Below are 23,871 nucleotides of genomic sequence, written 5' to 3'. Positions count from 1 at the left end.
TAATCTTTGACAGGAACCTGATCAGTTTAAGTTGAAACTGAACTGACTACCTAATCATAAGAAGGTATTATGCCTAGTAATAGGACTCTAAGGGTAATAGGACACATTTCTTGCCCTCAAAGAATTAATAATGAATACATTTAAATTTGGGGAAAAAAACAACATGGAGCCAGCCATGGTGACTCACACCTGTAATCCCAGCACTTTGGGAGGTTGAGGCAGGAAGATGGCTTGAGCCCAGGAGTTTGAGACCAGCCTGGGCAATATAGTGAGACCTCATCTCTACAAAAAAGGTTTAAAACTTAGCCAAGCGTGGTGCCTTGTGCCTGTAGTCCAAGTTTTGCTGGGAGGCTGAGGTGGGAAGATTGCTTAAGCCCAGGAGGCAGAGGTTGCAGTGAGCCGAGATCACGCTACTGCACTCCACCCTGGGTGACAGAGGGAGACTCTGTCTCAAAAAAAAAAAAGAAAAACCCAAAACATAACATGGTCTTTAAGGTTTTTATTATGGACAAATGATTTGAGGAATGAAGATAGCATGAATGGATATTTTGTTTCCTTCTGCTTCTGTAAACTTTTTTTTGGCATAAAATTATCCTTTTATTGTAATTAGGAATATATTTAGATTCTTCAAAAGTTCCAGCCTGGAGTCTGGGTGACAGAGTGAGACCCTGTCTCAAAAAACAAACACACAAAAGTTTCAAAACTGAAATATTTTTAAAGTGACCAGAAAACTTGATTCCTTTGACTCCTTTTTATTCCTTTGCCTTTGTTACTAAGGACCAGGGAATATATTTGCCTATGAATGTTCTGTCTTTGTGTTGGTTAAGATAGCTTTTACTTGAGAAAGTGAAATATTCCCTGTGAAGTGCTTTATAAACTTCAGACAGCTATACAAATATTCAGTCATGCCGGGCATGGTGGTTCATGCTTGTAATCCCCTCACTTTGGGAGGCTGAGATCAGGAGTCCAAGACCAGCCTGGTCAAGATGGCGAAACCCTGTCTTTACTAAAAATACAAAATTTAGCTGGGCGCAGTGGCACGTGCCTGTAATCCCAGCTACTCGGGAGGCTAAAGCAGGAGAATCGCTTAAACCCAGAAGGCGGAGGTTGCAGTGAGTGGAGATCGTGTCACTGCACTCCAGCCTGGGTGACAGAGTAAGACTCTGTCTCAAAAAAAAAAAAAAAAAAAAAAATTCACACATTAACATTTATTTATTAATTATATGTCAAACAACAAACTAGATTTATTGAATGTCCATATGTAGTCTGCTTCCTTAATTTATATTAAAATATAAACACTAAAAAGTGATTGAAATAGTTCTAAAAATAACTAAAATTATTTTAGTAATTTTCTTGTACGTGATTTACTTGTCCTTTGGAAATAATACTGGGAAAGTGTCTTTCTTTTAGAAAACATCCACATCCTCCTCTAGCAGAGGATATAAAAGACTGTAATATATCACTTTCAGCCTGAGTTTTAAATTATGTTTCAGCCTGGAAGGGAACTATATTTGTAACTTTTTTCAACTCTTCTACAATATCTATATCAAAATAAGGAGCTGCAATCTAGGTAAATGCAGATTTATTAATCTCTTATTCCTGTCTTATAGTTCTTGTCATTGAAAAACTGGACTCTACAACTGGTAAGTGAGCAATTACAGTTAGCATTCATGGATCTCTTTCTTCCTAAATTAAAGTTTAGTTTAATAGAATCTTATCAGTATCTTATTTTACAAATTTTAGTTAAATGTACATCTTCCTTTTCAGATTCTCCTATTTTGCACTTAAGTAAAAATGCCATTAAATTATTTAAGACAGACTCATATTCCATATCTGGCTGCATAATCCATAGATCTAGTTAAACGATTTTTTAAAGTCACTCTTACGTCATATTTAGGACATTGAACAAAGCAACAAACTTGTTAAGTTCCAGTTATTTGATTGTTTGAGTGATGGGTTGACTTTTTTTTTTTTACCTGTTTGCCAGTACTATGCTGTCTGCCATCAATATTCACAAGAATGGAATAGGAATTTGGATTAGTGATAACAGACAGTAGGGCACAGAGATGCAGGAAAGTAATGCAGATATGGTTAAATAATCCAGGACCACATTCACCCAGAGAATGTGCATATGTGCTTGTTTATAAGACTACTTTAATATTGGTGGTTACTATGTTGTAATTTAATCTTAATATCAAGGAATATACATTTACTTGAGTGATAGAGGTACAATTCAACAAATACTGAGTACTTATGTGCCTACTACTGTTCTAGGTTCTGTGAAGGAATTAAAAAATATATGAAGTAATGTAAGCCTGCTCCGAATATAAAAATTCTTATGTCTATTTCCTGGATATTGTGCTAGCCAGAGGTTATTTTATCAGCTCTTGATTGACTGATTCATTCAAAAGAAATTTAGGTAAATATGTTTGAAAGAATTCAATAAAAAATCATAATATTACATTTATAATAGATTTTTTTTTAACTTAGAAACAACAGTCACTGTTTTCAGAAGAAGAAGAATATACCACTGGATCTGAGGTCACTGAAGATGAAGTTGGAGATGAAGAAGAAGTATCCAAGAAACAAAGTATTGGTTTATAAGTTAAAATCAAATCTCCCTGTTTATGAAGGGGTTACATTCTGAAGCCTTTAATGCAAGGGATGGGGAATTGGTTTTATATAGAGAGTAGGTTGCAACATACAAAAAAAATTGAAAGGAGACACCATCAAGATTTCCTAGCCCGGGCATGAACACAAAATACTCAAAGCTATAAAGAAAGGGCAGTACACTGAGAAAGAACTCTCCAGGTTTTCACTTCAGGTGCAACTAAATGTGTGACTCATTTCAGATGAAATGTGATCTGAGACGTGTACCTGAGATGCTTTGGAGTGATACTCAAATTACATAAATTACTATGTAAAATCATCATAAATGTATGATTTTTTTTTAGTGGAAAGCATGTTTTTTGTGGTTTTTTTTTTTTTTTTTTGAGGCAGAGTCTCACTCTGTCACAGTGGCACAGTCTTGGCTCACTGCAACCTCTACTTCCTGGGTTCAAGCAATTCTCCTGCCTCAGTCTCCTGAGTAGCTCGGACTACTCAGCTAATTTTTCTGTATTTTTAATAGAGACGGGGTTTCACAATGTTGGTCAGGCTGGTCTTGAACTCCTGACCTCAGGTGATCCACCTGCCTTGGCCTCCCAAAGTGCTGGGATTACAGGCGTGAGCCACTGTGCCCGGCCAAAAGCATGACTATTGTACAACTATAAAATTAACTTGTGTCAAAATTTCTGAACTCATTAGTTCTGAGAAACAGCAAGGAAAATTGGTTCAAAGAGACTTTGAAGACTCAAGTATTTATAGGCAATTATGAATCTGTTTTGTCACAGTAATTTACCTCTTTTAGGATTTCATATGAATAGAATCATGAGTAATCTTTTGTCTCTGGCTTCTTTCTCTTAGTATAAGGTTTTTGAGATTCATTCATATTGTTTATTCCTTTTTATTGCAGAGTGGTATTCCATTATACTACATTTGAAAAAAGAATGTTGGTCTGTGCGCAGTGGCTCATACCTGTAATCCCAGCACTTTGGGAAGCCGCGGCGGGCAGATCACCTGAGGTCAGGAGTTCGAGAGCAGCCTGGCCAACATGGTGAAACCCTGTCGCTTCTAAAAATACAAAAATTAGGCCGGGCACGATGGCTCATGCCTGTAATCTCAGCACTTTAGGAGGCCGAGGCAGGCGGATCACCTGAGGTCAGGAGTTCAAGAGCAGCCTGGCCAACATGGTGAAAACTGGTCTCTACAAAAATACAAAAATTAGCCGGGCATAATGACAGGTTCCTGTAATCCCAGCTATTTGGGAGGCTGAGGTGGGAGAACTGCTTGAACCCGCAAGGCGGAGGTTGCAGTGAGCCAAGATTGTGCCATTGCACTCCAGCCTGGGCGACACAGCGAGACTCTGTCTCAAAAAAAAAATACAAAACTTAGCTGGGCATGGTGGCAGGTGCGTGTAATCACAGCTACTCAGGAGGCTGAGGCGGGAGAATCACTTGAACCCAGGAAGGGGAGGTTGCAGTGAGCCGAGACCATCCCATTGCACTCCAGCCTGGGCAATCAGAGTGAAACTCCATCTAAAAAAAAAAAAGTTAAAAGAAGATTGTAAGTTAGATACAAAATTGATCAGTGTCATACAACTTAGTGAACCCGTAACTCTTAGGTTATCTTTTTAGAAATAATTTGCATTTTTATTAGACACAAAAACCTGAAAGTTAACATGTAACTTTCAGATGCCATCAGTAAATGGTAGTCAGACATGGGACATTCTCTTAGAGAATTAAATGATTCTTGAGTAGGCATGTTAAACAACCCTCCAGTGACATTGAAAAAACATGCTGCGGCCAGGCGCAGTGGCTCACACCTGTAATCCCAGCACTTTGGGAGGCCGAGGCGGGCGGATCCCGAGGTCAGAAGATCGAGACCATCCTGGCTAACACAGTGAAACCCCTTCTCTACTAAAAATACAAAAAATTAGCTGGGCGTGGTGGCAGGCACCTGTAGTCCCAGCTACTCGGGAGGCTGAGGCAGGAAAATGGTGTGAACCTGGGAGGCGGAGCTTGCGTGAGCCGAGATTGTGCCACTGCACTCCAGCCTGGGCGACAGAGCGAGACTCTGTCTCAAAAAAAAGAAAAGAAAAAACATGCTGCCTTCCCTTTTTCTTCTCTCCAAGTTTTACATAATTTTTCTTAACATCTCAAATCCTCCAATGAAAAAGCTGGTTCTTTAGCAATTTTGTGTCCATTTTAATTAGTAAAGGAGAAAATTCTACAATGTTTCTTTTCAACAGTTTGATTGAGGTATAAGTTATATGTTACAAAATTCACCCATTTTAAGTGTACATGTAGATGAGTTTTGGCACACAGGTGTGTAACCACCACCAAAATCAAAATCTAGAACATCATTTCAAAAAGTTCCTTCGTACCCCTTTGTACTCAGTTCCCTTTCTCCAGTTCTGCTCTCAGGCAACCATGAATCTGTTTTGTCAAAACAATTTACCTTTCTTAGGGTTTCATATGAATGGAATCATGAGTAGTTTTTTGTTCCTGGCTTCTTTGACTTAGTATGAGGTTTTTGAGATTCATCCATATTATTGCATGTGTCAGTAGTTTATTCCTTTTTATTGCAGAGTAGTAGTCCATTGTATGGTTATACCATACTTTGTTTATCCATTCCCAATTTCATGGTCATATGGGTGCTTTCCTCTTGTTGGCTGTTGTGAATAATGCTGCTGTGAACATTTGCATACAAGTCTGTGTGGACATGTGTTTTCATTTTTCTTGAGTAGATACTTAGGAGTAAAATTACTAGATCATATGGTAAGTGTATGTTTCACTTTATAAGAAACTGCCAAATTGTTTTGCAAAGTGGCCGTTTTGCATCTCTACAAGCAGTGGAGCATTCCCACCACTGTGCATTCCCACCAGTAGTGTAGGAGAGTTCCAGTTGCTGCACATGCACATCAATACTTGGTATTATTGGTCTTTTTAATTTTAGCCATTCTAGTGGGTAGATAGTGTTAAGCAACTTTTCATGTTTTTACTGACCATTTATATATCTTTTTTATGAAGTGTTTGTTTAAATCTTTGGCCCATTTTTATTGGATCATTTGCCTTATTATTGAATTGTAAGATTTCTTTGTATATACTTTAGATCTAAGTCTTTTTTGTCAGTCATATGTTTCTCAATATTTCCCCTAGTCCATGCCTTGCCTTTTAATTTTCTTTTTTTTTTTTTCTTTTTTTTTTTTGAGATAGAGTCTTGTTCTGTCATCCAGGCTGGAGTGTAGAGGTGCGATCTCTCACTGCAACCTCTGCCTCCTGGGTTCCAGCGATTCTTCTGCCTCAGCCTCCCGAGTAGCTGGGATTACAGGTGTGCACCACCACACTGGGCTACTTTTTGTATTTTTAGTAGAGATGGGGTTTTGCCATGTTGGCCGAGCTGGTCTCGAACTCCTGACCTCAGGTGATCCGCCTGCCTCGGCCTCCCAACTGCTGGGATTACAGGCATGAGCCACCGCACCAGGCCTAATTTTCTTAATGATGTATTTTGAAGAGCTAAAGTTTTAAATTTTGTGAATTCTAATTTTTAGTTTTTCCTTTTTATGTTCCATTATTTAATAGCTAAGAAGTATTTGCCTACCTCAAAGTCACAAAGATTTACTGCTGTGTTTTCTTCTAGAAGTTGTATGATTTTAGCTTTTTATTTAAGATTATGATCCCATTCAGGTTAATTTTTGTTTATTGTATGAGTTAAGGGTCAAGCTTCCTTTTTTTCCATAGGCATAGCCAGTTGTTCCAGCACCGTTTATTGAAGAGACTATTCTTTTCTAACATATTGGATTACCTTGGCATGTTAAAAATCGGTTGACCATTTACATGTGGCCCCATTTCCAAACTCTGTTTTCTTCCATTGATTCTTATGTCTTTCTTTACATCAGCATATCAATACCACACTGTTAGTTTTTGTAGATTTTAGTGAGTCTTGAAACCTGGAGGTGTGAGTCCTCCAAAATTATTCTTTAATTTTAAATTATTTTGGCCTTTCAAGGTACTTTGCATTTTCTACAAATTTTAGAGTCTGTGTGGATATTTCTACAAATATCTTTTTGGGACTTTTGTTGGGATTGTGTTGAACCCATATACCAATTTGGGGTGAATTCCTTTTTTTTCCAATGGTAGTTCTTCCCATCCATGAACATGGAATATCTCTCCATTTATATAGGACTTCTTTAATGTCTCTCAACAATGTTTTGTAGTTTCAGTGTACAGGTGTTGAACATCTTTTGTTAAATTTATTCCTCTGTATTTTTATGCTATTATAAATGGAGTTGTTTTTCCAGTTGCTCATTGCTGGTAATACTAATGATGGTCAAAATACAATTGATGTTTGTATATTGACTTGTGTCCTATGACCTTGCTAAATTCAGTTATTTGCTTTTCATTTATTAGATTTCATTCCAATCTGTATACCTTTTATTTATATGTCTTGCCTTTTGTGCTGGTTAGGACCTGATATTGAATAGAAGTGGTGAAAACAGACAGACATCCTTACCTTGTCTGATGGGGAAAACATCCAGTCTTTAACCGTTAAGTATGTAATGTCAGTTGTCAGCTTCCCATAAATGTCCTTTCTCAGTTGAGAAAGTTCCTTTCTGTTTCTATTTTGCTGAGTTTTTATAGCGAATAGGTGTTGCATTTTATCATATGCTTTTTCTCTGTCTATTGAGAAGATCATATAGATGTTCTCCTTTATTGTATCAATTAGGTACATTGATTGATTTTTCACATGTTATACCAGTATTCTGGTGTAAACTCCACTTGGTCATTTGTTACTCTTTTTATACATCACTGCAGGAGTCTGATCCGCAGATCCTGACCCAACGACAGATGAATAACTTACACTGACACAGATATTATGCTTGTCTGTCCGGCTGAGAGTCTGGGCCGCTTACAGACTCCCAGGAGAGTGCTGTAAAGAGTTGCAGCCGCGACCCAGACTTGCTGGCCTTCCCAGCATTTATTCAGCACACATTAAACGACAAAAGTCTCAAGTAAATGCCACTAGAATGTAATTACCATTGCCGACCCACTTAGTAGAGAGCAATCATGCACCCACAGATTGTCAACGGTTAGTCTTAGAACCACATGAGTAAACAAGCTATTTAGATAGACTCCTCTACATTCCTATGTTAATTACCCTTGCTATAGCTCAAAGAGGATTAGGCTGCCTTCAGCCATAACTCTATCCTGAGGCTTCTGCAAAAACCTTCTGGCCTTCTAAGAAAGTTTATTTTACAGTTTTTCCCACCATCCTGACTGAACTCCTACATCTCACTGCATTGGACTTGCATATATATATGTGTGTATCTATGTATATATACATACATGCACGTATATGCACATGTGTATATACATACATGCACGTATATACACATGTGTATATACATACATGCATGTGTGTACACATATGTGTATATACATACATGCATGTATATACACACACACATATATTTTTGAGACAGGGGCTCTCTGTTGCCCAGGCTTGAATGCAGTGTCGTGATCACAGCTCACTGCAGCCTCGACCTCCCAAGGCTCAAGCAGTTCTCCCACCCAAGCCTCCTGAGTAGCTGGGACCACAGGTGTGCACCACCATGCCCAGCTAATCTTTAAGATTTTTTGTAGAGACAAGGTCTCCTTATATTGCCCAGGATCTTCTTGAACTCCTAGCCACAAGCAATCCTCCTACCTCGGCCTCCCAAAGTGGTAAGATTACAGGTGTGAGCCACCATGCCTGGGCTTACTTGCTAATATTTTGTTAAGGATTTTTTGTTTCTGTTCATGAGAGATATTTGTAGTTTTCTTTTTATGTATTTTTCAAGTTTTGATATCAGAGTCATGATGACATTAGAAAATGAGTGACATCACCCCTCTTTTCTGAAAGAGTTTGTGTAGGATTTGTATTGTTTCTCCCTTAAAAGAATAATAAAATTCAGTGAAGCCATATGGGCCTGGAGCTTTTGTTATAGGAAGGCTTTAAATTATGAATTCACTTTCATTAGTTAATAGATGCTATTCAAGTTTTCTATTGCCTCTTCAATTTGTTTTGATAATTTCTGTCTTTCAAGGAATTTTATCCAGTTTGTCAGATTTATTGGCATAAAGTCACTCATTGTATATTCTTTTTTTTTTTTTTTTTTTTGAGACAGAGTCTCGCTCTATTACCAGGCTGAAATGGCACAATCTTGGCTCACTGTAACCTCTACCTCCTGGGTTCAAGTGATTCTTGTGCCTCAGTCTCCCGAGTAGCTGGGATTACAGGCATGCACCACCATACTTGGCTAATTTTTGTACTTTTAGTATAAATGTAAATGTGCCTAATTATAAAGCCCTAAAATATACAAAGCAAAAACAGACAAATCTGTAAGGAAAAATACACAGATTACCACTTATAGCTAGAGATTTCAATACTTCTTTCTTACAGCTACTTGGGAGGCCGAGGCACGAGAATCGCTTAAACCCGTGAAGCAGAGATTGCAGTGAGCCGAGATCATGCCACTGCACTCCAGCATGGAGCATGGGTGACAGAACAAGACTCTGTCTCAAAAAAAAAAAAAAAAAAAAGAAAGAAAAAGAAAATGAACCCCTGTAAAGCAATTTCAGCTTTGCTTCATGGTATATTTGCTTTTTATCCGGAGGTTAATTTGTTAGTTTCCTTAAAACAGTGTTTTTCTTAATGGTCTTATTGTTTAGAAGTAACAAGTGGACTGGAAAAGTATATGGGGCCTGAGCTTATAACATTGTCTTCTCATTATCAGGGAAAAAGGAGAAGCCAAAGAAGTTCACTAGACAACCAAAAAAGCAGGTATCTTCACCCTGTGCCCAGAGGAAAGAAAAGGCATTGGAGAAGGTAACTCTGAATTATCTGTTGTTAAAGTTCATATGGAAAAATAAGCATGTGAGTATAGCCAGAAAAAAATAAAAAGTTAAGAGTAATGAAGACACATGGAATGCTAGCAATGTAAAAATGAAGAAGTTTTTTATAGACTGAGATTAAAGATCTCTAAGATATATTGATAAATGAGAAAAGGAAGGTGCAGAAACATATAGTGGTATAGTATGCTACCATTTGTGTAAAGTAGATGGGGGAAATATATAAATAACTTCCTTGTATATGCATAAAATGTTTCTGGAAGGCTACATAAGAACTTGATAAAATTTGTTGCCTCTCAGGAAGGGAACTGAACGTGTAAGGGACAGAAGTGAGAGTCTTTTCATTTTATGTGCCATTATACCTTTTGAATTTTAAACCAATATTACTTATTCAAAAAATTAAAAAGTCTTTTAAATTAAAAATAAATTATATTTTATGATATTTTAAAATAATTCTTATTTCTCCATGCCTTTGAAGGAAGGGGTAAAAAAGCCAGGTAGGAATAAGAGAATAGTAATAACCACCATTGGCTAAAAGAAAAACTGTGAATTTCAAAAATGTGTGATAGGTTGAGTCTTGGGTTAAGATCCACAGAGTTACATTGGACACATTGTACATTCATCTTTGTGTTAAGTAGCACAGGCATATGAGTGGGTTAATTCTAAAAAAAAATTGTATCAGCTGGCTGGGCATGATCACTCATGCCTGTAATCCTAGCACTTTGGGAGGTCAAAGTGGGTGGATTGCTTGAGCCCAAGAGTTTGAGACCAGCCTGGGCAACATGGCAAAACCCCATTTCTACTAAAAAAAATACAAAAATTAGCCAGGCATGGTGGCACACACCCGTAGTCCCAGCTACTCAGGAGGCTGAGGTGCGAGGATCACTTGAGACCAGGAAGTCGAGGCTGCAGTGAGCTATAATCATGCCACTGCACTCCAGCCTGGGCAACAGAATGAGACCCTGTCTTCAAAAAAAAAAAAAATTGCATAAGCTGGGATTCCAAGGTTAACAAATGAAGCTGGATTCAAATTCTAGGTCTGTATCTTTTTGGAGAAGTTTCTTAACTTCTCTGAACCTGTTTTATTATGAAGATATTAACAGTGCCTGTCTCATGTGGTTGGTGCAGGGTTTAAATGAAATAGCACTTGTAATGCTCTTGGTACAGTGTCTTCACACTCAGTAAGAGTGAACTCTTTTTATTACTAACTATAGCACTAATCAGTAAACATGTTCTAATTGGGCCTTAATGTTGTCTACTTTTTTTTAGTCAGCTTCTAGAGATGTGTCTCCTTTCGTGTGAGTATTGCTCCTTAATCCAATCGGATATCCACTCTTAAAGAAGCATCAATGCTGATTTTTGTCCAATTTTTTCAATAGTGTGAGTATGCAGAAGAATAAGTGGGATGCCACAAGATCCTTGAGATTCAACCAGGATGCACAAAGAGAAGACGGTAAATTTTATTATTCGGGTAATGTACAAATTGGATGTAAATAGCAATGATTGGTGTGTGTTTCATTTTATACAGTATGCTGAATAGCTCTAGAGTTTCTAGCTAAAGTAAGACCCCAAATTTGCATATTCCCTTAGGCAACAACCAGAGTTTCATTACTAGACAACTCCACTGAATAATGTATTATTTTATGCATCTGTGGTTTTGAGATCATTCACATTGACCTTTGCCCATTATTTTCACCATAAAGATGACTGAATATGTTTTAGGCTGTTTTATGGTAATCTAAAAAGCAGCACAATTATCCACAGATGAGTCATCTGCCACTTGCTAACTTAAATTCTTCAGAGATATATAGATGTATGTGTCTGTAAAATAGTATCAAAGGATATTTTCATAAACCCTAGGTGATTACAGTCTTTTTGAGAAATAAAAAGTTATATATCATCCTTATGAAAAGTAAAGTTTAGTGTTTTTTTCCCTTCAGATCAACGGCGAATGACTGAAATTACAGGGCACCTAATAAAAATGAGATTGGGGGATCTGGACCGAGTCAAGTCAAAGGAAGCAAAAGAAGTAAGAATTGTGTACTAGTGTATTGTACTTGTGTAAAATATGCCTTCCTACTTTTATTTTCAGCTTAGGATTATAAAGATGTCTTAGGCAGAATTTTAAAAGAGTAATTTATGTGTTTGTTTGTTTGTTTGTTTTTTTCTTTGAGATAGAGTTTCGCTCTTGTTGCCCAGGCTGGAATGCAGTGGTGCAATCTTGGCCCACCGCAACCTTCGCCTCATGGGTTCAAGCAATTCTCCTCCCTCAGCCTCCCAAATAGCTGGGTTACAGGCATGCACCACCATGCGCAGCTGATTTTTTTGTATTTAGTAGAGATGGGGTTTCAACATGTTGGTCAGGCTGGTCTCGAACTCATGACCTCAGGTGATCCACCCACTTTGGCCTCCCAAAGTGCTGGGATTACAGGCGTGAGCCACCACACCTGGCCAAATATATGTGGGGGTTTTTTGTTGTTTTTTTTTTTTTTTTTTTTTTTTTTTGAGATGGAGTCTCACTCACTGAGACTTGCAGTGGCGCCATCTCGGCTCACTGCAACCTCCACCTCCCAGGTTCAAGTGATTCTCCTGCCTCAGCCTCCCAAGTAGCTGGGACTACTGGCGTGCACCACCATGCCCGGCTAATTTTTTCATTTTTAGTAGAGACGGGGTTTCACCATGTTGGCCAGGCTGGTCTTGAGCTTTTGACCTCGTGATCTGCCCGCCTCAGCCTCCAAAGTACTGGGATTATAGGCGTGAGCCACAATGCCTGGCCACATTTATGTATTTTTTTATATTCTGTACCAGTTAGCCTGTTTATTCACGTAAAAGTTTTCCACCATGTCTTATTATCCATGGTCCATAGGTCATCTATAACATATATAATAAAGTACATCATTGCTGAAAATGTGTCGTCACACCAAGAGTAGGTTAACTGTGCGTTGTTGACCAAATGCTAACTATCCAGCGGGCGACTGTCTGAAAGTACCAATTTTCATCAACTCTGCATGTAGTGCTTAGATGTCATCTCTAAAATAAGATGTCATCTTGCTGAAAATGGTGACAAGAAACACCTATATTCTTGCTAGAATTACATTTTAGTCATGACATTATGTATTATCATTAGTATTGGTATTATGTAAGTACCATACTCTTGCCCTAATTCTTTTATTTAAAAATTTACTTCCCTATAAAACTTCTAAAAGGAAACACAGGAGAAAATATTTGTGACCTTAGGAAAATATTTCTTAGCCTACAACACCAAAAGCATGATCCATAAATGAAAAATTGGACTTCATCAGCATTTAAAATTTCTACTTTTCAAAAGACACTATTTAGACAATGAAAAGACAAGCCATAAACTATGAGAAAATATGTGTAAAACACCTGATACGGAATGTGTATCCAGAATCTATAAAGAACTCTCAAAACTCAATAATAAAATTTAAAAACCTAATAAAAATAAATGGGCAAAAGAGTAAACAGACACCATGAAAAAAAGGATTTCCATGCCAGATAAGCATATATCATTAGATGTGCTAAGATACAACATCATTAGTCCTTAGGGAAATGTAAATTAAAACCTAAATGAGGCCGGATACAGTGGCTCACACCTGTAATCCCAGCACTTTGGGAGGCCAAGGTGGAAGGATCACTTGAACCCAGGAGTTTGAGACCAGCCTGGGCGACATGATGAAACCCTATCTCTACAAAAAAAGTAACAAAAATTAGCCGGGTATGGTGGTGGATGCCTGTAGTCCCAGCTACTTGCGAGACTGAAGGAGGAGGATCGCTTGAGCCTGGGAGGCAGAAGTTGCAATGAGCCAAGAGCACGCCACTACACTCCTGCCTGGGCAACAGAACGAGACCCTGTCTCCAAAGGGAAAAACCCATACCAAGTGCTGATGAGGATGTGGAGCAACTGGAACTCTCATATATAGCTAGTAGAAATGCAAAAAGGAATGGTCACTTTGGAAAAGAGTTTGGCAATTTCTTATAGACATTCCCTCACCATACAGATCAATTCACACATTTTTATAATAGCTTTATTCATAATTGCTAAAAACTAGAAATACTATAAATGATGTCCTTTACCTGGTAAATGGGAAAACAAACTGCATATAAAAAGAACATTGGACCAGGTGCAGTGGCTCACACCTGTAATCCCAGCACTTTGGGAGGCCAAGGTGGGCGGATCACAAAGTCAAGAGATCAAGACCATCTGGCCAACATGGTGAAACCCCGTCTCCACTAAAAATACAAAAATTAGCTGGGCGTGGTGGTGCAGGCCTGTAATCCCATCTACTCAGGAGGCTGAGGCAGGAGAATCACTTGAACCCGGAAGGTGGAGGTTGCAGTGAGCCAAGATCGTGCCACTGCACTCTAGCCTGGGCAACACAGAGTGAGACTCCATCTCAAAAAGAACATTGAGCCCAGGAATTCAAGACCAGCCTGGGCAACATAGGGAGATTCTGTTTCTACAAAAAATAAGAAATTAATTGGGCATGGTGGTGCACACCTGTGAGGTCTCAGCTCCTCTGGAGGCTGAGGTAGGAGGATCACCCAGGAGGTCAGGGCTGCAGTAAGCCTTGATCGCACCACTGCACTCCAGCCTGGCTGACAGAGTGAGATGCTGTCTCCAAAAAAAAGGAACAAACTTCTGATGTATGCATCAATATGGATGAATCTCCTATATGTGAAAGAAGCTAGATTCAAATGGCTACATGTTATATGATTCTACTTATATAATGTTCTGGAAAATGCAAAACTATAGGGATAGAAAACAGACAAATAGTTGCCAGAAATTGGTAGTGGTAGGTAGATCGACTTGACAGGGGAACAAGGGAATTTTCTTGGGGGCGATAGGACTATTTTCTGTGTCTTCATTGTGACAGTAGTTATAAAATTGTATGCATTTGTCAAACCCCACACCTGTACACTAAAATGGTACATTTTTCTTTATGTAAATTAAACCTCAAAAAGACTGGATTTAAAAAATCAAAATAAAATTACTTCTAAATTAAAAAGTAATCCCATTTTAATAAAGCAGAGCTTCTATTGATTCTGTGAAGATAACAGTATTGCTTCTTTATTCTGCAGTTTGCGGGAGGTATTTATTCCAGGCTGGAAGCACAAATCAAGGCCTCAGTGCCAGTTAGTGCACGCCAAAGCAGCTCAGAGAAAAACACAAGGTAAATCAGCATAAACTAAACCAGAGTGTCAGTGGCTTTGAAGTGAATTTTTTTTTTGAGATAAATCATATGAACACTAGAAACATATCATTTGAGTTTGGTTTTATGTTTTGTTTCAATGATTATATTATCAAGGCACTAATTAGAAACAGATTTTAACTTAAAAGATAAAATCTAATGAAAATATAGCTTTGTGGATTTTTTAAAGTTTTCTGCTTGTTGGACTAGCTTCATTCTGAGCCAACTCCTGATAAAAATGTAAGCTATAGTGCTACTGGCAGTAGCAGAATTTTTGTACTGTTTGTAGATCACATATTAATACTTTATATAAATCACTGTAATCTTTACCACTCCTTGCTTTATATTTTATTTCTCTTAATAAAATCTAACTGGTGGGTCTTATGTCATTTTACATCACAAATTTTCTGTTAGAGATTAACAGTTACTGAGATTTGAACATTAATATTACAGATTCTAATTCCTTATTTATAATTCTGAAATCCAGAAAGTTCAAAAAGCTAAAAGTGTTTTCATACATTTGTAGCAATTCAAACTTGCACTGAGCTGCTGTGATACCATTTATATTTTTTATTCATCCCACTTATATTTGATTATGGGGCACTGCTCCAGATCCATTATATACAATGTACATAATGTATTATCTCTGAGAAGTAACAAATCTGAATTCCAAAAATACATCTCCTTTTAAGAGTTTTAGAAAATGGATTACGGAGCTGCAAGAAGATTTATTAAACCTCGATGTTGCCAAGCCAACATAATCTAAAGGAGCACCAACTTCCTATTGTTTTAGAAGCAATTCTGACCTCCTTTTCTGTTTAAAAAATCTAGGTCTAAAAGTCGTTTTGGTCAAGGGCGTCCTGCATAAAGTACCTTAAAATATAAGTAGAAAGAGAGAAGGCACTCTTCTGGACATCTGAAATTGCTCACTTCTTGAAGATCTTCAGAACAATGACTTCCAACTGTTTTATGTTATTATTATTTTAATCCACATAAATCATAATTCTAAAAGAAATACATAGTTAGGTTTTATGAAAATCTAATTGTAAATATGAAACTTTTTAAATCTGATTTTCTTCTAATATGATTCTAGGCTATGTAGAAAGCAATTATTTACAAATTTGCATAGTCGAGACTTCCAGTGTTTTCCTTTATTTATTTGAAAAAGAAGAGGCCTAAACTGTCAGGTAGCCAAGTTTTTTTAAGACCTTAAAAGTTAGGGGAACACAACTGGTAGTGTTACCATGCATGGCACTGATTGTAGTATGTCTTTGGAGCTGTAAATCTTGAGATAGCATTGAGAACTGCAGGTTGTGTGACGAAATTCCCAATGATGCTAATTTTAAGTCTGCATGAATATTAAGGAGTGACAGGTCTCAAGACTGCATTAAATGAAGTTTCAGGGTAAGGTATTTCAGTACTGTGTTGGGCAGAAGGGTTAATTTTTTTCAGCATTATATCGTGGAAAGTACAATGTTAATCCAACTTTTTTTTTCTTTCAGTTTTTAATGCTTATCTATTGATCATCTGAGCTGGAATTACTGATTATTACTCTGTCCTCTGTGAAACTAGTGGCATTCTGAATTTGGTAAAATAACCATTGATAGTTTTAGGATAGTAAATCATTTCTGTTATATGAGACACCCACTGTACAGTTCTCAGGGCTCTAAAACCCAACCATATTTCTATAACCATTCAAATAACTCCTTAAAACAGTTATACTTGCTAGTTCGGTCTAAAATTTTCCAAATACATTAGATAGGTGAAAATGTGCATATATTCAAGAAAAATCAAAATAAAATTCTATTTTATAAATCATGTTTAAATTTTTCTAACCAGGCAGAAAGAGTGCTCAGGGAAAATTTGTTCCAAACTATAACCATATAATAAATTATGTGTTTGTAAATTATATGTAGGTCTCTGAAAAACTTTAAGATGCACTGTTTCTATTTTTTTAAGTCTTAATTTGCCTTATAACTGACATTTCTTCAAATTATTCAGAGAACAGACTTTAATAATGTGTGACAAAAGAGCAATTTCCATTGAAATATTGAAGTGTTACACTCAGTTTACACGTACAGAAATCATTCTTTTTAGTGAGTCTTTTAGTTGATAAATGAAGCTAGATGTTATTTGATAACTGGCTTTGCCAAGGTTTTTGAACTGCTGTTTAGAAATGTTGTTCCCATTTATATTTGTTACAATTGTTTGATACTGTGGAAATAGACTTTTATTTTCGAAAGAAAATGTCTTGTAGTACATATTATATGTAAGTACTCTGTTAAATACCAGAGTTTTTTTTGTAGTTTACTGTGTTTTCTGATTAAAGGATTTGGATTTGTACATGTAAACAGTGCTGTAATGGTCACGACTAGATAAGGAAAAAATATATATGCTCTTTTGATTTTTAACTGATGGTAAAAAGGCAAACTGCTTCTCCCCTGGGAGGACTGTACCACTGAATTGATTTTTACAAACCAGAGTTTATCAGAATTTGATTCTCTTCAGAATGCTTTTGGCCAGGTGCAGTGGCTCATGCCAGTATTCCCAGCACTTTGGGAGGCCGAGGCGGGCAGATCACCTGAGGTCAGGAGTTTGAGACCAGCCTGGCCAACGTGGTGAAACCCTATCTCTACTAAAAATACAAAAAGATTAGCCGGGCATGGTGGTGCACACCTGTAGTCCCAGCTACTCGGGAGGCTGAGGCACAAGAATTGTTTGAACCCGGGTGGCAGAGGTTGCAGTGAGCTGAGATCATGCCACTGCACTCCTAGCCTGGGCGACAGAGCAAGACTCCATCTCAATTTAAAACAAAAAAAGAATGTGTTTTTAATTTTGTTAATGTTTGTCTGTTATACATAGCACTGGTACTGCAAACATTTTACTTAAACTCTTAATAGCATTTCTTTTGCCAGATACTTTAATATTTCACCTTACATTAATCCTGGATTCATATTTCTTTAATTGAAATAAATGTTAATGACAAAAGTTGTTTGGAAACTCTCTTTATCTGAATTATTCCATCTTCTCAGAAAAAAAGTCTGGAGTAGCTCTAGATTCCACGGGTTTTCATGGAAAATTATCTCTGCTACAAGGTGAAATTTTTGAGTTTTAGATTATTTTAGGCCAGGCACAGTGGCTTACGTCTGCAATCCCAGCACTTTTGGAGGCCAAGGCAGGAGGATTGCTTGAGCCCAGGAGTTCAAGATCAGCCTGGGCAACATAGTGAGACCTCGTCTCTACAAAAAAAAAAATTAAAAAAATTAACCTGGCATGGTGGCACGCACCTGTGGTCCCAGCTATTAGGGAGGCTGAGGTGGAAGAATTGCTTGAGCCTGAGAGTGCAAGGCTTCAGTGAGCCCTGATTGTGCCACTGCACTCCAGCCTGTGCAGCAGAACAAGACCCTGTCAAAAAAAAAAAAAAGATTATTTTAAATGAGGTTATGCTGGTAAAGATTTACTAAACATTTAAGGGTTAACATATTTCAGAAAAGATGATCTGATAACAATGCTGATTGTACACAATTGCATTTATTTGTTACTTTCCTTCTTCACAATACTCAGCCAGGTGCCGTGAGATGTGCTTATTGCTTTGGAAGCTGAGGCTGAAGCTCTGTCAAGCTTGTCTACTGAAGACACGTTATGATATAAAAACAAACCAAAAAAATGTATTTTGTCTTTAATTCCTGGAATTAATTCTGTAGCCAACCTTCAGCTATTCACTGAGCAACTATGTCACACCTCTCAGTACTGGGATAGCTAGCCAGTTTAATTCTAATAGGCTAACTCTCTTTCTCCTATTTAAAGCTGATCTATTGGGGAAGACGGTACAAGAATAATATTATTCCACCCTTATAAGATTTTGGGGCAATTAAATAAGTTAATAGATCTAAAACAACTAGCACAGTACTTTCTGGCCTATAGTAAGCCCTCTATAAATGTTTGCTATTATTGTTGCATTGTTATGTTAACATGTGGAAGGTAGCCTAAATTCTTTGAGAGTTTCATATCCCTTTTCCTGTAACTTGAGTTAAGACTGTGTATGTGTGTGCGTATATGTATTTAGTGCAAGAAAGGAGGCACCTAATACTTTTCGTGGTTTCTATGGCATCATTTGAAACTTAAAAGCAAATCATATCAAATGTCTTATTTAGGCAAAATAAGTGGCATTTGTAGAAAGAGCTAGGTAAAGAATACTGTTTCCTGATACGTGGTAGGGAACTATGTGGTAGGGAGCTATGCTGTTTTCAAAGAGGCTTCAACTGAAGGACAGTAAGTGAAGGCCATAGCAAAGTCTAACAGCAGCTCTCTTTCTAAGATGTATCTTTCCTTGAGAAAATGTAGCCAGTTTGCTTCTTACTATTTGTTCATGAACACAGCCAATTCTTACCAAACTGAAGGTGATGGTCCTAGTAGTTGCTATTTGTTGAATGCTTTGGTTATGCTAAAGATCATGCTCCTGATATATTCCTTATCTCCTTTAGCCTCACAACGCCCACCCCCGCCGCCAAATTGGGCATTATCCTCATTTTACAGGTGGAAGAGAACATTCAGCGAGGCATAGTAAACTACATACTGGGGTTGGAATCTGGGTCTATCAATACATTCCAACACCTTCTTGAAATAGTTTTCCCTTGGGTTGCCTGAAATTTTTCTCTTAGAGGCCTCCTGCCTCACTGGCAGCTTCTTCAGACTGAAAGCAGGCAACTCGAGTGCACTTTCGGTAGTTTCAGGCTTGTTTACTCAACTGCTTAACATTTGTACTTGGAGTACCAGTAGGTATCTCCAACTTAATTAACATAATCAAAACAGAACTTGTGATATCCCTTCCCATTCCTGCCCCCAAACTCCCTGCTTATTCAAACCCATTCTTTTCCAATTCAGTAAATGGCATTATTGCCTACCGAAGTGCACAAGGCAAATATCTAGAAAGTATTCCTTATTCTTCTCTTTTCTTCACACCTGACATTCAATTTATCAGCAAGTCCCATACGTACTCCACATCCATTTGCTTCTGTCTCCACTATCACCACCCCCAGTTATTAACATCTTTTGCATAAAGTACTACAAATGCCTCATAAGTAATTCCCCAGCTTCCATTTCAACTTCTGTATAACTTGTGCTCAAAGCGACGTTCGTGATTTTTCAATGTAGTTCAGATCACATCACTCCCCTGCTTAACACTAATAGTATCCCATCAAACCTAGAATAAAATCCAACCTTCAGGCCGGACGCGGTGGCTCACGCCTATAATCCCAGCACTTTGGGAGGCCAAGGTGGCCAGATCACGAGGTCAGGAGTTTGAGACCAGCCTGACCAACATGGCAAAACCCCATCTCTATTAAAAAATAGAAAAATTAGCTGGACGTGGTGGCGGGTGCTTGCAATCCCAGCTACTTGGGAGGCTGCAGCAGGAGAATCACTTGAACCCGGAAGGTGGAGGTTGCTGTGACCTAAGATCGTGCCACTGTCTCAAAAAAAAAAAAAAAATTCCAACCTACACTAGTCCTACATGGCCTATCCCCTGGCTGCCTCTCAGACTTCATTTTCCATCTTATTTACTACGTTGGAATGTAGTAAGTCATTCCCACTTTTCTGTTCCTTGACATTAGCCATTCCTGCTGTCTAGAAGGCTGTTATAATTCAGGTTTTAATTTAGATCTTACTTCCTTACAGGAGGTATTTCCTATGTGCTTAGTATAAAATATTCATCCAAGTCACTCTCATCACATCCTCATAGTTTATTTCTGTGCATAACTGACATTATTACTCTGATACTTTCCTTCCCTTATTTGTTGGTTTGCAATCTGTATCCCGTGATAAAATGTGAACGCCAGAGCAGAGACCTGGTCTTCTTGACTACTGCTGTGTCCCCAGTGCCTAGAACAGTGACTGGAGCAGCTGACACTAAAAACCTTTCCTCTGGAGTTCATATTTTTGGCTGGTATCTCCAATATCTGGACTGTCCCCAGCCCAGCATCATTTTAATCTGCACCTGTTGGAGTTTCAGCAGATAGAGGCCTTGTCACAAATACCTTGTCATGGGTTCTCAAGATCAGTTTGTCTGTCACCCTATGGAAAGATACACTAGATTAGTTTGATGTAGACATGAGTCCAGGTGAATTCTGCTGAAATCTGGGTAGCTTCAAGTTCTGAGCAGAATAGAAAGTTAAATAAGCTGACCTGATGGCCATCCTTTTATCTCAACAGTATATTAAACATGAACACTTGGATAAGTAACAACTGCAGCGTTTTATGGGGAAGATGCTATGGAATTATGAGCATCTCATAAGCTCACCAAAGTGATTAGGTAACTGTTTTCCATCCTTATATTTTTCCCACCTTTTCCCCACTTTTTTCTTTGTCTAAAAATAACATTATAAACAGAAAAAAAGAATGAAGAAAAATGAACAGAGACTCAGAAAAATATGAGACATCATTAAGCTTGCTAACATACATCTAATGGAAGTTCCAAAAGGAGAGGAGAGAGAGAAAGGCAGAGAAAAAAACTGTTTAAAGAAATAGGGGCTGAAGACTTTCCAAATCTGATGAAAAACTTTACACATCCAAGAAGCTCGACAAACTCTAAGAGGTTAAATGCAAAGAAATCCACAAACACACATTATAGTAAAAAATGTGCAAGGACAAGGAGAAAAGCTTGAAGAAGCAAGAGAAAAATCCTTACTTATGGCCCAGCACAGTGGCTCACGCCTGTAATCCCAGCACTTTGGGAGGCTGAGGTGGGCGGATCATGAGGTCAGGAGATTGAGACCATCCTGGCTAACACGGTGAAACCCTGTCTCTACTAAAAATACAAAAAATTAGCCGGGCATGGTGGCATGCACCTGTAGTCCCAGCTACTTGGGAGGTTGAGGCAGGAGAATCGCTTGAACCCGGGAGGCGGAGGTTGCAGTGAGCCGAGATCACACCACTGCACCCCAGCCTGGGGTGCAGCGAGACTCTGTCTCAAAAAAAGAATCTTTACTTACAAGAGAACCCCAGTAAGATCAACAGCTGACTTCTCATCAGACACAGTGGAGAACAGAAGGCAGTGGATAACAGCCCAGGCACAGTGGCTCATGCCTATAATCCAGGCACTTTGCGAGGCCAGGGAGGGAGGATTGCTTGAGGCTAAGAGTTCAAGACCAGCCTCGCCAACATAGGGAGACCTCATCTCTACAAATAATTTTTTTTTTGGAGATGGAGTTTTGCTCTTCTTGCCCAGGCTGGAGTGCAGTGGCGCGATCTCAGCTCACTGCAACCTCCACCTCCCAGGTTCAAGCGATTCTCCTGCCTCAGCCTCCCAAGTAGCTGGGATTACAGGCACCTGCCACTATGCCCAGCTAATTTTTTGTATTTTTAGTAGAGATGGGGTTTCGCCATGTTGGTCAGGCTCATCTCGAACTCCTGACCTCAGGTGATCCGTCTGCCTCGGCCCCCCAGAGTGCTGAGATTACTAACGTGAGCCACCGTGCCTGGCCTTACAAATAAATTTTTTAAATAGCCAGACATAGTGGCACACACCTGTAATTCCAGCTACTTGGGAGGCTTAGGTGGGAGGATCACTTGAGCCCAGGAGTTGGAGGCTGCAGTGAGCTATAATCACGCCACTGCACTCCAGTGTGGGAGACAGAGGGAGATCCTGTTCCAAAATGAAGGAGGAGAAGGCAGTGGGATAACATTCAAAGTGCTCAAAGAAAAATCTGTCAACCAAGAATCCTACATTCAGCAAAAATTGTCTTTCAAATATGAAGGCAAAATGAAGAGATTCCCAGATAAACAAAAATTGAGATAATTCATTGCTAGCAGACCCACCTTACAAAAAATACTAAAAGAAAGTTATTGAGGCATCCGGGCATGGTGGCTCACACCTATAATCCCAGCACTTTGGAGTTTGAGACCAGCCTGGCCAACGTGGTGAAACCCCATCTCTACTAAAAATACAAAAATTATCCAGGTGTGGTGGCAGGCACCTGTAATCCCAGCTACTCGGGAGGTTGAGGCAAGAGAATCACTTGAACCTGGGAGGCAGAGGTTGCCGTGAGCCGAGATCATGACACTGCACTCCAACGTGGGCAACAACAGCGAAACTCCATCTCAAAAAAAAAAAAAGAAAAAAAGTTATTGAGGCTGAAACAAATGACTGTAGACAGTAATACACACACAAAGCATTAGTAAAGACGACATGCATATTTCTTTTCTTAACTAACTTTAAAAAGCAATTGAATATGTATATAATTTTATTGTTGGGACTATACCAAAGAAATGTAATATATTTGCCAATAACAGAACAAAGGAGGTGGATGGGAGCAAAGCTATATTGGACTAAGGAAATGACTCCCAGTGGTAATACAGGAACAAATGAAGAGAACCAGAAATGAGAAATAAATTTGATGCAATAAAAGCTATAAATATGTATTTATAGGCTAATGCAATAAAAGCTATAAATATATATTTATAGGCTAATGCAATAAAAGCTATAAATATATATTTATAGGCTAGTGCAATAAAAGCTATAAATATATATTTATAGGCTAATGCAATAAAAGCTATAAATATATTTTTTCTCCATTTTCTTCCCTCAGCTTTTTAAAAAGGTATAAAAGTAAAGTTATAACAATGTATTACTGGGTTTGTAACATATGTATGTATAACAATACCACAAGAGGAAACAGGGAATGGAGCTATATAGGAATAATATTTCTGTATCTCTTTGGAATTTATTATAAATGTGAAGCAGATTCTGATGTTAAGATGTATATATGGTAATATATATAATTTTTGCTTTCTCCATGCCTCCTTTCTTTTCTGTTTCTTTATTCCTCTTTTACTTTCTTTTGCATTAAGTAAATATTTTCTGATGTAACATTAATTTTTAAATGATTTTTTACTATATATTTTTAAATTATTTCCTCAGTTGTTGCTCCAGGCAACAACTGGGATTACAGTTTATAAAGGTGTACTGTGAACAATTGTGTGCCAATAAATTGGATAACTTAGATTAAATGAGCAAATTATTAGAAGGACACAAACTACTGAAACTGACTCAGAAAGAGAAAATATGAATAGCTCTATAACAACTAAAGACATTTAACTAACTGTCCAACACTACCTACAAAGAAAAGCCCAGACATCACTAGACAAAGGTATCACAAGAAAAAGAAAACTAC

General features: G+C 38.1%; 1 protein-coding gene and 1 long non-coding RNA gene across 11 annotated transcripts in view; one reads left to right on the top strand and one right to left on the bottom strand.

The window, feature by feature from the left end:
- SANBR (SANT and BTB domain regulator of CSR) overlaps positions 1–23,871 on the top strand; it is a 72,826-nt gene that overhangs the window by 40,823 nt on the left and 8,132 nt on the right. For 4 of the 9 annotated variants that reach the window (XM_031008270.3, XM_063695862.1, XM_055377965.2 and 1 more), the window contains 8 exons: positions 1,611–1,643; positions 2,491–2,590; positions 9,377–9,468; positions 10,761–10,789; positions 10,871–10,944; positions 11,432–11,520; positions 14,592–14,683; positions 15,533–17,689. In XM_031008270.3, the coding sequence (XP_030864130.1) occupies positions 1,611–1,643; positions 2,491–2,590; positions 9,377–9,468; positions 10,761–10,789; positions 10,871–10,944; positions 11,432–11,520; positions 14,592–14,683; positions 15,533–15,569 (546 nt within the window). In that variant the 3' untranslated portion in view covers positions 15,570–17,689. Of the gene's footprint in view, positions 1–1,610; positions 1,644–2,490; positions 2,591–7,067; positions 7,153–9,376; positions 9,544–10,760; positions 10,790–10,870; positions 10,945–11,431; positions 11,614–12,697; positions 14,561–14,591; positions 14,684–15,532; positions 17,690–23,871 lie in introns of those variants that run through there. The other 5 variants (XM_031008271.3, XM_063695858.1, XM_063695861.1 and 2 more) reach the window with 4 other exon arrangements.
- The window catches only part of LOC129531610 (uncharacterized), a 36,131-nt gene continuing 30,050 nt past the window's right edge, over positions 17,791–23,871 (bottom strand). Inside the window, exons 1-3 of one of the 2 annotated variants that reach the window (XR_008676893.2) lie at positions 22,675–22,779; positions 20,737–20,773; positions 17,791–18,106 (exon numbers count right to left, since the gene is read on the bottom strand). This is a non-coding gene — a long non-coding RNA (uncharacterized lncRNA). Of the gene's footprint in view, positions 18,107–20,424; positions 20,774–22,674; positions 22,780–23,871 lie in introns of those variants that run through there. The other variant, XR_010129972.1, reaches the window with a different exon arrangement.

This window comes from Gorilla gorilla, chromosome 12 (genome assembly GCF_029281585.2).
Source record: "Gorilla gorilla gorilla isolate KB3781 chromosome 12, NHGRI_mGorGor1-v2.1_pri, whole genome shotgun sequence".
In the NCBI taxonomy this organism is placed as follows: domain Eukaryota; kingdom Metazoa; phylum Chordata; class Mammalia; order Primates; family Hominidae; genus Gorilla; species Gorilla gorilla.
This window is presented reverse-complemented; position numbering and strand designations above follow the sequence as displayed.